This window comes from Petaurus breviceps, unplaced genomic scaffold (genome assembly GCF_028583685.1).
Source record: "Petaurus breviceps papuanus isolate PSGF00001 unplaced genomic scaffold, PetGlider_PUasm1.0 140, whole genome shotgun sequence".
NCBI classification, from domain to species: Eukaryota; Metazoa; Chordata; class Mammalia; order Diprotodontia; family Petauridae; genus Petaurus; species Petaurus breviceps.
Genome location: NW_027185698.1, coordinates 26160042 through 26173046, shown reverse-complemented (window position 1 = coordinate 26173046; position 13005 = coordinate 26160042). Strand labels below are relative to the sequence as shown.

Sequence of the window (13005 nt, the reverse complement as noted above, 5' to 3'; positions counted from 1 at the left end):
TCTTTTACTCCTCCATAATTGATTCAATATCTCATTCACCATAGTGGCAGTCCTAAACCTTCTCATATCTCCTCAAGACTCTCAAAGAATTCTTCTCCCCAAAGCCTTTCAGCAGAGGATCATACTGCATATTTTACCAAGAAAAATGAGGTCATCAACTGTGATCTTCCTCTTATCCTCACTGAAACCCACTTCACACCTTTCCCCATTAGCCCTTCCTTTATTTAGTCTGAAGAAGAGAAGGCCCTCAGGTTTTCACTATCATTTCTTCAGTCTCTCTAATCTTACTTAGATCTCTTATTTTTTGGTTGCTTCTCTGACACCTACAAATACATTTCCTCATCCTAAAAAGAAAACAAAACCTTACTAGATCCTTCTATCTCCACTAGCTAACATCCTATATCACTTTCTCCCTTTCTCAAACTCCTTGAAAAAATTGTTTGCACTGGTTGCCTCCAACACTCCCTCCACTCTCTTCTAAACCTCCTGTAATTAGGCTTCCAATCTGATCATTCAACTGAAACTGCTCTTTCCCAATTTACCAAAGATCTCATCAGATCTAAATGCTTTTTGTTAATCCTCATCCTTCTTTACTTGTTTGCAGCATTTGACATAGTTGACTATCTTCTTCCTCCTGTATTCTCTCTCCTCTCTAAATTTTTTTTGTGAAACTGTTCTCTCCTGGATCTTCTCCTACCTAACTAATCTTCCTTGATCTTCTTTGCTGGATTGTGGCATGCCCCAATTGCAAGTGTATCTCAAGGTTGTAACCTAAGTCCTCTTCTCTTTTTTCTCTACATTTTCTTACTTGCTCACTAGGGTGTGCTGGAGCTAATTTGAACAGGCTTGAGAGAGTTGACTATTAATTTTCAGTTTAAGCATTTATACCTCAGAAATTGGCAAATACTACAAATTAGGGCTTGACTGATTATCTGAATGTCTACACTTAAGGAGTGAAGGTTCAACCATGTCATCCTCCTATTCAGTACATTCTTGTGACTCCTTATCACCTACAGGATCTATTATAAAATCCTCTATTTGGTGTTCAAAGCCCTTCAGAACCTACCTGCACAGACCCCTTTACCTTTTCAGTCTGTTTACACAGTATACCTACATCATTTAGTAATCTATCCAGTGACATGGACCTCCTTGCTGGGTTCTTTGCTATTCTTTGAACAAGATAACTCCATCTCCATCTCTAACTCTGAGCATTTTCAATGGTTGTCCTTTATGCATGCAATGTTCTCCCTCAATATCTACACCTCTGGGCTTTCCTGGTTTCCTTCAAATTCCAGCTAAATCTCTTTTGAAAGACACCTGTCAAAATTCTTCTTAGTCCTGGTATCTTCCCTATGTTGATTATTTCCTATTTATCCTGGATATAGTTTGTCTGTACATGGTTATTTGCATGTTACATCCCCCCATTAGATTATGAGCTCCTCAGGGATAGGAACTCTCTCTTTGAGAAACTGCCTTTCTTTGTATCCCTGTGCTTAGCACAGTGCTTGGCACATAGTAGACAATAAATGTTTACTGACTGACTGGAGAAAATGTTAATAATGCAGATTAAAATTAGTGGTCATAGCACAATTCCCTCTTTTTTGTTTGTTTGTTTTCCTGGAGAATCAGTTATTAAACATTTGCCAGCACACTCCTATTTGGTGATCTCATCAGCTCTCACAGATTCAACTAGCATCTCTATGCTGGTGCCTTTCATATCTATATATCTAGATCTGATCTTTCTCCTATGTTCCAGTCCCTAATCACCAACTGCCTACTAAGCATTTCCAACTGGAAGTCCCATAGATACCTCAAAATCAACATTTCAAAACATTATTTCGTTATCTTTTACTCTAAACCCAGTTCTTCTAAACTTCCCTAAGGGAAACTACAATAAGTGCCTTGCTCCAACCCAGAATTGAACAAGAGGCCAGGTAGAATCCTGAGAACAATAGGAAAGAGGATCTACCAGCTCTAAAACTGGGTAGCCTTGTAGCAAGACTAGAAACTAGTAATGGAAATGTATAACCTACAAGGCTCTGTGTCTGGAGGTAGCAAGAATGGACTCCTTTGAGAAGGTCTCAGAGTGGACAGAAAGCTCCAGGGTGGGGAACTTAGAAGCCATGGGAACATTAGTGCTCAGTGGAGAGGGTACTGAAGAACTCAGACAAGGACACTCCAAAATTAAAGGCTGTGAGGGCTAGAAAACTCTTTCCAGACATGCCAGAGAGGGTCCTGAAGATCCAGCACTCAGATCCTCAAAGATGTAGAAAGTCTCAAACTGGAAGATGGTCAATGTAGGAAGACCAAGCACGACAAACTGTCCCACTGAGAATGACACCAGAGGGCAGTGCCTGGCTCTGGAACAAAGACCCAATTTAAGAAATAATGCTGGAGATGTGAGTAAATAAAAATCACAAAAAGTGTAAAAAATTATTGTAGATCTAGAGATTCCCAAAAGAAGGCACGAGTAACTTCATAAAGACAAAGCAGAGAGAATTTAGAAAAATAAATGAAGAGATAAAAAATGAAATAAAAACTAGGGGGAAATATGAAGAGAATAAGCAGTTCTGAAGAGAAAATGACAAACTCTAACCAAGAAATTGAAACTCTAAAAATTAGAATAAACCAAACAGAAATCAGAGTCCCTGAGAGAACAAGAAATATTAGAACAAGATCAAAAGTTTGAAGAAAACAGAAGTGTAATTATAACATAAATAATTTGACCAGGAAAAGAGGTCAGGGAGAGAAAATTTAAAAATCATTAGATTCTCTAAAAAACCATGATTCAGTTTTTTTGAAGGAAAATATTCAGATCTATTACAACCAAAGGGCAAAGTAAAGCTAAAAAGACTCCATTAACCACCATCTGGAAGAAGCCCTAAAAGGAAAAGTCCCAGGAAAGTCAGAACCCAAATCCAGAACACCCATTACTCTGCCCCCAACCTGCAACCTTCCCTCTCCCCCCCTCCCCAAGAAAATACTGCAAGCATCCAGAACAAAGCAGTTCAAGTACCAAGGAACTAGAGTCAAGATAATTCAAGACCTTGTAACTCTGGAATACTACAGTCCAAAAGACAAAAGAGATAATAAGCTTACAACCAAGAGTAACTTGCAAAGCTGAATATCATCCTATAGGGGAGGGGAAAAAGGACCTTTAATGGTATAGAGGACTTTCAAACAATTCTAATGAAAAGACTACAGCTGAGCAGGAGCAAAGAGTCCAAAGAAACCTAGAAAGGTAAATTTAGCTGGAACCATCTGTAAGATGAAGTAGTGCTAAAATTTTAATAAGGGGAGAAGAAACAAGTATCCCTTCAGAACCTTACTGTCCTCAAAGCATACTGCAGGTGGAGTTAAATGAGAAAAACAGAGGCCCCAGGAGTAGCCTAGTGCTCTTTTGAGCTAATGGGAAAAAAAAATAAGAAAGGGCTTGAACTTGCTATTTCTTATCATTGTTGGGCATGCAGAATATACAATATATAACATAAAAGCATGCAGGAAGGGGTAGAGGGAGTGGCATAAGATGAACTTATCTGAAATGATCAAAGAAGTGTTCAAGACACACAATTTGGTGTAGAAATATACCAAACTTAGCAAGGAAACAAACAGGCATGGGGGAAGAGTTGTTAAGAAAATACTCCTCAATTCTCTCTTCTCTCTAGGTTTTCAGGATACCATTTTCTCCTGGCTTTCCTCCTACCTATCTGACCTCTCCTTTTCAGTTTCCTTTGCTGGATCTTCCTCCAGATCATGCCCTCTAACCATAGTTGTAATTCTTCTCCCTGTCTTAAATTTCTGAACTTGCTGTCAAAGTACTATTTCTAAACTATATATAGGTCTAACCATTTCATTTTCCTGCTCAGTTAAAATCCAGTGGTTCCCTATTATGTCTAAGATCAAATATAAAATTTAATTAGATATTTTAAAGCCATTCAGAGCCCAGCTGCAATATACCTTTCCAGCCTTATTATACTTTAGCCTTCTTCAGGTACTCTTAAATTTGGTTACACTGTGATTCAGTCATGACGCACTATTTCTCATCCATCTTCAAGCTTTTGTACAAGCTGTCCCCTATGTCTGAAATATACTCACTCCTCATACCTACCTTTTGGAATCCCAAGTTTTCTTTGACACTTAAAGGTCATTTTCAAAGTCCCCTCCTCACTCCCTTAAGGGGCAGTACCTCCACTCAAAATTATCTTACATGTATTTTGTATCTACTTATACATATATATGGTGTCTCCTACAGAACTTAGAAGCTACTTGTGGGTAAACATTGTTTAATTTTTATCTTTGTATCCCAAGTGCCTGGGGCACATGCTGAGTACTCAATAAATGTTAAATTCTCTCCTAAGAATATGTTTAATTTTTTTTACAGAATATTACTATAAACTTTCTTATACATATATCTAAACTCTCTGAAGTGATTCTGTCCTATAATTTTGGACAGAGTAATACCCAGCTAGTCATTTTTTTTTTTTGCTCAACTTTCTTTCTAAAAGGGAATAATTTATTTCAATAATTTTTCTTGTTTTTTCATTAAACTGCATTACTTAGTAACCTTTTGCTGTTTTCACTTTGTTAGCAAAATGTAAGATAATTGATATATTTCTCACCAAGAACTAAAGATACTACCAATTATGCTGTTGCATTTTTAATTACTAGAACAAATGCTTACACATTTTGTAAATACCATGCCTTCTGAAATTTGACAATTTTACCCAAGATACAGTCACATTAATTATAAAAGCTAAGATAGTTCTTTTGCATCTTGAACTATATTACATCTTTTCAAGTTAGATGCGAAAATGCAGAATGTAAATCCTGGGGATAATAAGGCCAGTTTGGAAGGGAAGAGTAAAAGATGAGCACAGAAAAATAAAATAGTATCAGACTATAGCAGTTCTTGAGTTCCAGAAAAAGGAATTTGAATTTTCATCAGAAAGCAAAAAGACAAAAGTCAACAAGATTTTTTTTTTTAGTAGAGGAGTGATCTGACCAGACACTGTAAAACAAAGATGAGTCTGACAGTGGACTAGAAAATGAATTTGTAGACAACAAAGGTGGGAAGACCTGCTAGTAGGTTACTGTAATGGTCTAAATGGATGGCTAAGCCTATATCAGGTGGTGGTAGTGGGAAGGGATAGATGTTAAATACTTGGGAGATAAAATGTTGATGGCCTGACAAGATACTGTTTCCACTTCATGATTTTTAGGAAAAAAAAAATTGTTAGCAATCTCTGTGTAGTAAGATTTGTTGCACATCAGGACCACTTCTAGCTCTTTGATACCATAAATTTTTGTAGTCTACTAAGTAGCACATATTTGGTTTTCTTATAATTTCTACAAACAATATTGACATTGAGATTTATCACTTGGATGTTTTTTGCACAATGCCTTTTGGTTTGCAACAATTTCACTTGATTTTGCTATATCAATGTGATTGCTGGCAGATGAACTTTTGGGCTCTCTTCTTGACTATTTTGGGCTTTACAGTTTAGTTCAGGGCAGGCATGTCACTGGCAGTACTGAAGGGGAGAAGAGGCTAGAAGAGAGACACTGACAAAGAAAAGAGGGAGCTTGTATAAAAATATTCTTAAAAATTAAGTAATTTCAACTGGTTGAGACTTTAAATACTATACCATGTCAAAGACACCTGAATAATATTTTACTTTTGCAACTTCAGTTTAAATTTGCTTGTTGACTAAAGACTTTAAGGATTTAAAATGCAGATTAGTTTATCAGGGTGGTGGTAAATCCATTTCACTTGTCTAGATTAGATTTGTGATTACTCCAGGTTATCAGGTAAAAAGATACTGTATTTATTAGCTAGTGTTATGAATGGACTTACCTTCCTTTGCAAATGATCTACAAAGTAGTCCAAGAGCTTTCACTTCACTAACAAGTTCTAGGATCACAGATCTAAAAGCTGGAAGAAACCTCACAAACCATCTAATCAAATCCCACCATTTTACAGATTAAGAAAGGGATGTGTGGAAAGGATAAGTGACTTGTCCAAGATTTCACAAGTAGTACATATTAGTTAGATCTTTGTTTCAGAATCAAGATTAGCCTTCAGCAATTCATGAGTTCAGGAGAAGTTTTGAGTCATATATCTAACAATCTATGTTGTATGTATGTGAATGTATGTATATACTTATGTATGCATGAGGAGAACTATGATTTTATTGGTTCAGGGAATTGTTATGGTAAAAACTTCCTTTACCAATGCAGATTGGTTTTAGAGACATGGCTTGGACACTGAGAAGCTAAACATGCCCATGGTCACATGTCTGGTATGTGTCAAGGGACAAGTACTTGAACCCTGGAATTCCTGACTATGGAGTAGGCTCTCTAGCCATTGTATCACACTGCCTCTTAACAATTATGTTACTGACAAATACTATGCTCATTTACATATAAGGAATCGGATGCTCCAAAAGCATATGACACACTGCTAAGCATCTGAGAAAGGACAGGTCTTCCTGACACCAAGTCTAATAGTGCTCTAATCCATCCCTCAACAATGAATGCTCCTTCTCCTCTTCTCTCAGTCTCTTCTTTACGTCTGTTTATTTTGAAAGAAAATTATTTGGGGCGGCTAGGTGGCACAGTGAATAGAGTGCTGGACCCGGAGTCAGGAGAACCTGAGTTCGGATCCGGCCTCAGACACTTAACACACACGTAACAAAAAACCTAGCCATGTGACCTTGGGCAAGTTACTTAATCCCAATTGCCCTCCAAAATAAATAAATAAACAAATAAATTTAAAAAAGAAAGAAAATTATTTAAATTTCACTACCAAAGCAAAAATTGAAAGAATGTGCAGTTGTTACATACACGATCTTATTTGAGTCTCTCAACAACAGTGCAATAGATAGGCACTATAAGTACTATCCCTATTTTACAGGTGAGGAAACTGAGTCAGTAAGTATATATTTTGTGCTCATGGTCACACAGCCATGTAATATTCAGAGACAAGATTCAAACCCAGGTTTGAATGAATTAAGTTTAAATCTAGTACTATATAGTCATCTTTTGCTTATATAATATATAACAAGATACACAAGTAATCAAAATCAACAAAAAATCCCAAACTCTCTATTTCGTTATTAGTTTCAATCATTTCTAAGTAAATTTTTGGAGGAATTGCTGACAAGCAGCAATTACTTATTTGACTTTTTTCAACTCTCACTGCTCATCTCCTTCCCCACCCTCCCAATAATAACTAAATAAAATGGTCAGTTGGGAGAAAAATAGAAAGGCTGGCACATGATTCCAAAAAATGATTCATGTGTAGAATATTGTTATGATATGAATAGCCATTAAAACTTTAATTGGGCCCAAATGCCCATAGCACTCTTAGCAAACATAGCAATCAAACCTTATTCTAAGCTCCCTACAAATTAATTCTTATCTATTCACCCTTAAAACTTTTCCTTTAGATATTTTCTATTCACAGATAGTTGTTTGTTTTCCACCAAATTTTATGTTCTGAGCCTCAAAAGTGGAACAGAAATATTACGTGAGCAATGTAAGTATTTTTAAAGACAAGTTAGTAACTGAACAAAGATGAGAATGTAAGCTCCCAATTCAATGAAATATTAATTAAATACCTACTATGTGCAGGGAGACAAGAGCAAGTGTGACTCAATCATTAGGTCAGGGACTGTATTATTATCCTCTGATGTTTACTATCCTCTTATGTTTATTATCCTCTGTTCTAGCAAAGAGAAATGAAAAGATTGGTAGTTATTGGTATAAGTGTGGGAAAGAGAAAAATTACAAGATCTAAAGATAGTAGTTCAAGTAACCTGTTGATCAACTCGCCTGAGTTACAGGTCCTACTGATTATCAGGTCTGCCTTTGGCACTGTGCCCCTAAGCTCCTAGTCACTTAAGGAAAGAAAGAAAGCTACAAGGCTTTTGATATGATCAATGAGTGCTACCTGCAAGATAATAAAAAAGCAAGGAGCACAGACACCACAACAGAACTAGTATTGCATCCATTTCCAAAGACACTTGGTAGTTGCCATGAGTACCTCTGGAAAAATTCACAGAAGATGAAAAAATGAATAGCTTTTGTATTTAAAAAGGAAAATTACCTCTTCAGTCATATTAAAAAAAAAAGCTTAGGAATCACTGCCCTATATCCTCCTTCCTTCCTCCATAGTCACATCCACTGGAATGGAATGCTATTGTATGGATGAACAAGGGTATAATTCAAAAATACAAAACAAAAAATTGTACTGGCTAAAATAACATAATCTTTGGTTTAACGTCATTTCTTTGACTGTCAATACTAGTCACACACACAGAGAGAGCTGATATTTTAAGAAGCAAACCTTCTCCTTTCCTCCCAAAAGGGTGTCTGCTTTGACATTTTTCTGTTAAATAAAAATACAAGACCGAATGTTACAACATCATAGTTCAATGGTAGAATAATGCTGATATAGTTGAATACAGTGTGTGTACTTAAGGCTCTGGTAAACCAAGCATCTTGATTTGGGGAGGCAAGGATGGAAGTATGGAAAAATGTGGGGTACCTAAAAAGATCACTCACTAAGTAAAAATAGTGGCAAACTACATTTAAAGTTATAAAGACATTACATTATTAAGACAAATAATGTCTTGAAAAGTGGTACATCACAGTAGCAACTTTTGAAATGTCAAATTTCCTAAAATTCATATACAATTATAAAGAAATTAGAGTAAAGATCGACAGCATCTCAATCTGAGTGCTTTTAATCTTTAAGTCCAGGCAAATAAAAGTCAGCCAAAAGTAACATTTAATACCTTTGTCTTAGCTCCTGCCAATTCAGAGAGTAAATACTCCTTTCAAGCAGGAATCTGACAACAAAATAAGAACATAACAGAGTTGGGGGGGGGCGGGAATGAACAATTTAAAAATTGTAACTTCCTGCACACTCAAAGCAAAAATACTGAGAATGTAAATTTCTTTAGAAGTTAACATATCTATCATTATATACTACACACCATCCTCTACACATCAGGATCTCAAATCATTAAAGTGGTGGTAATTCAAATACTAGTTCAATTTCAATGCTAAATTATGGTCAATTTTTAGGAATTATTTCATGAATTAATAATGCAGCAGATTTAAGGGTGATTGGATTGTTAAGTACCTTTTCAATAATAAAAGAAAAAAGAACTTGTGTGTCTTTGGATGACCTGATGTGCAAGAATAAAAAATGGTACAATCAGCTCATATTCAGTGAAATAATAGGGTAACAATTTCAGTTCTCTCAGATGTCATATACAATAACAGTTCTATTACCACAACATTTATCCCACTCACTCTGGGGGGCAGTAAGGGTAGTGGAGAGAGAACTTGGATTCAAGTCCCACCTTTGACATATGGTAGGTGTGGGGCAAGTCTCTTAATCCCTCTCTACCACACATAATGTGTAGAAAGTACTGATTTGTATTGGTATATGGGGTTAGTCCTTCCAGGGGTAGGCAACCTGTGGCCTCAAGGCCACTCGTAGCCCTCTAGGTCCTGAAGTATGGCTTCTTTGACTGAATACAAACTTCACAAAACGAAGCCTTTTATTAAGATTTATTTATTCATTGAATGAAATTCACATGTCCAGATCCAGTCCCAGTCTCTGGAGGCAACAACTGAATCAGATTCAGAATACACAAATGGCCAGTGTATTAAAAGCACTGGTCAAAGATTCTAGAAACCAGGGTACTGATTCTAGTTGTCACTTACCAGCAGAACAACTTTGGATAAGTCACTTAAACTTATTGAAGATGTAAAAAAAGGATTTGTTTCTTAAAGCATGGAATAACCTGAGCTCCTATAGCTGACACTCCTTCCAAATCTAAAGTTTTATGATTCTGAAGTTCCATTAACTTAAAGGAATTGTTTTAAGGGCAGCAGCTTAGCTTAATTTAAAAAATGTGTTAACACTGGACTGGAATTCAAAAGACCTTGGTTTGAATTCTCCCTGCTACTTACTAGCTGGATGACTCTGGGCAAGTCTCCATTTAGTTAGTGATATATATAATATCTGTACTATCTAACAGGGTTATCATGAGGATGAAATCAGGTAATACTTGTAAAACCCTTTATAAAAATAAACAAAATGTATATAAATAAGAGATTATTTGGTAAGTGTCCATTTCCTTATTATCCCCCCACCCCAAGAAGCTTACATTTAGTGAAAGTCTGAGGAAGACTAAATTCTACAGTAACATTTCTGAGAATGTGGAAAAAAAAAAACTGGGCTCTATTGCTTTTCCCCAATTCTCTGTCAATACCTTTCTGCTCCTGTTACTTTCTTCCCCATTCCCCCAAATATCAACATAACAAAATCATATCACTTCAATTATTCAAAAATATAGGAGTTCACTCCAAATCTCCCTCTACCTTCTACCAACGGAGTCACAGTTTAGCGAATGGTCTCCCTGAGTTGTGGGTTTAAAAAAAAGTCATTAGTTGATGACTTAAACGTCTGGTGATGATCCTCTCCAAAATTAACTAGTCTAATTGTTGGATAACAATGATAATTCTCAATTCTACAGAACTTCAAAGTTTAAAAGTCTGTCAATGCCCTCAAAATCATAATAATGATCAAATATGCTCTCGTTTACCCTCGAAATGACTAATATCTGTCTGGCTGAGGCACTCACGACTTGCCAATGCTACCTAGATGACAACTTCTAGAATTTTAAATATATCTTTAAAATAGCTAACAACAGCTTACAAAACCCACCAAAATTCTTCCGGTTTTAGCCCTTCCGCTGATGGCAGAGGTGAATAACTCCTCGGGCTTAGTTACTTCTAACAAAGTAGCTGTCAACCGTCAAATGCAAGGGCATGGAAAAGAAAAGAACCTGCAGCTGCAACATAGTAGCCACTCAAAGGGAAATCCCAGGGAAAAGGTCCGAGGTCACTTAAATGTAACGATTATAATCCTAGCAATCACAACAGTACAGCAGCGATGCCCCCAGAGCTTTGGGGGCGCCCGGAGCCCCGCACCCTGCCCGTCTGCCCACTCACCCCCGTTCCAGCCCCGGGCCGTGCGTGACCTCTGCCCCAGTCCCCGGCCCAGCCCGGGCGGCAGCAGCGGCGGCTTCAACGCGGGGGCTCTGGCCGGGGAGGCTCGTCCGTCTCGTCCCGTCCCGTCCGGTCCGGTCCCTCCCGGAGGGCTCGGGCCGCTGGCGGACGGTCTCCCTCGGCCCGCGGCTCGGTGCAGGCAGGACTAGGCGAAGAAGCCGCTGGCCCGAGCTGGCCGCCCGCCCGCCCTGCCTCGCGAGGCCCGCGGCTGTCGCCTCTCACCTGAGCGGCTCCTGCGCTTCTCCCGGTGCCGGTCACTCTCGTAGAAGCCCAGGGTCTCCGTGAGCTGGGGCGGCGGGGGCCCGTTGACGCCGCCACTGCCGCCGCCGCCGGGGCCCGAGGAAAAGCGGTGGCTGCTGCTGCTGCCGCCGCCGGGGCCGGAGCCGCCTCCGGCCAGTGGTTGCTCCACTTCGCCGCGGTTGTCCCGGTCCTTGCTGTCCCTGCCGCCGCCCGGGATGGCTGTGGCGCCGGCGGCCGTGTCGCCGACACCCGCCATGTTCGCCGCCTGAACACAACAAACTGTCCCCGACACCTCCTCCTCCTTCTCCTCCTCCCCTCCCTCTCCTCCCCCCCCCCTCCTCCTCCCCCTCCTCCCCCCGCCCTTTCACTCCTGCCCGAGTTCCCCCGCCCTCACCCGAGGAGCCTTCGCCTTCGAGCGCCGCGGGCGCGGGCCTTTGGCGTCAACGGCCGCGCGACCCAACGCCGGCGCGTAAGGAGCCCTGGCCGCCGCTGCCGCAGCCGCCGCCGCCATTTTGTTCCGTGCGCGCCGCGAGTTCTGTGGTGCTCCCTTGCGGCCGGGCTTCCCTTCTTCCGAAAGTCTCACTAGAGCATTAGGAAGAAAACCCGAGGTTCGTGGAGTTGGGGTTGAGGAAGGAGCTCAGACTTTGGGTGGGTGGCCCCTTGGCGGGCCGTGAGGAGAGCGCGACCCCAGGGCAGGCGAGGAGCCACCTGGTCCCGACGCGGGCCCAAAGATCCGAAGCTGCCCACGCCCGGCAGAAGCCTCAGTCCGAGCTTCATCGAGATCCCCGCCCCTAGAGCCCCATCTCCCGCAGCAGGTGCCACCTTGCCTGGTGATGCGGGTCCGCCCGGAGTTAGAAAGGGCCCGTAGACATCATCAGTCAGTCAACAAACACTTATTAATAGTCTGTGTGGCAGACAGGCCGGCTAGGCGATCTGGGACACAGACAGAAAACAGACCCTGCCTTCCAGGACCCTGCTTTACAGATAAGGAAAGAGCTTTCCCAAGGGGTGAAGCGACTTCATAAGGGCAGATGCTGGGTTTAAGCCTTGGTTTTGTAAACACCGGAATAACCAGGGCCGTTCTTGGAGATGTCTTTAAATAAAATTGAGGGTTTGCTTTACTCCTTAGAAATATTGTTAAATTTTGGTCTTTCAACTGTTCAACTCCCAAGTGCAGGATTCTTCTGCCTGGGCAGGTAGATGGATAGAGTACTGGGCCAGGGGGGAGACCCTAGTTCAGATGTGACCTCAAGACATTGTGACCTTGGGCAAGTCATTTAACCTCTGCCTCAGTTTCCTCATCTGTAAAATGCGGATAATGATAGTACCTACCTCTCAGGGTCCTGAGGATCAACTGAGATAATAATTGTAAAGCACTTTTCAAGGTGCCTAGCAAAGCTAGGTAGGCACTATATAAATGTTAGTATTGTTTTAACCAAGACTTGAAACCCTTAATGAGTTTGCTAGAGGCAGTTAGCTGAAGCATATAGAATTTAAATCTAGTCTCAGGCTTCTGGCTGTGTGACTTAACTTTAATCACTTAAGTCACTTAACCTCTGTTCAATTCAGTCTTGGCACATAGGAAGCACTATATAAATTTTAGCTATTCTATAGCACACTGCCTTTTGAAAACACATAGCAAGACCCAGCCCCATACCACAGAAAAGGCAAATCTTA

The 13005-nt window shown here is 40.2% G+C and overlaps 1 protein-coding gene across 1 annotated transcript in view; it reads right to left on the bottom strand.

The window, feature by feature from the left end:
* The window catches only part of TAPT1 (transmembrane anterior posterior transformation 1), a 104870-nt gene extending 93243 nt beyond the window's left edge, over positions 1 to 11627 (bottom strand). Inside the window, exon 1 of the mRNA XM_069069385.1 lies at positions 11311 to 11627. Within this exon, the coding sequence (XP_068925486.1) occupies positions 11311 to 11584 (274 nt within the window). The 5' untranslated portion in view covers positions 11585 to 11627. The remainder of the gene's footprint in view (positions 1 to 11310) is intronic.
* Between the last annotated feature and the right edge of the window lie 1378 nt (positions 11628 to 13005).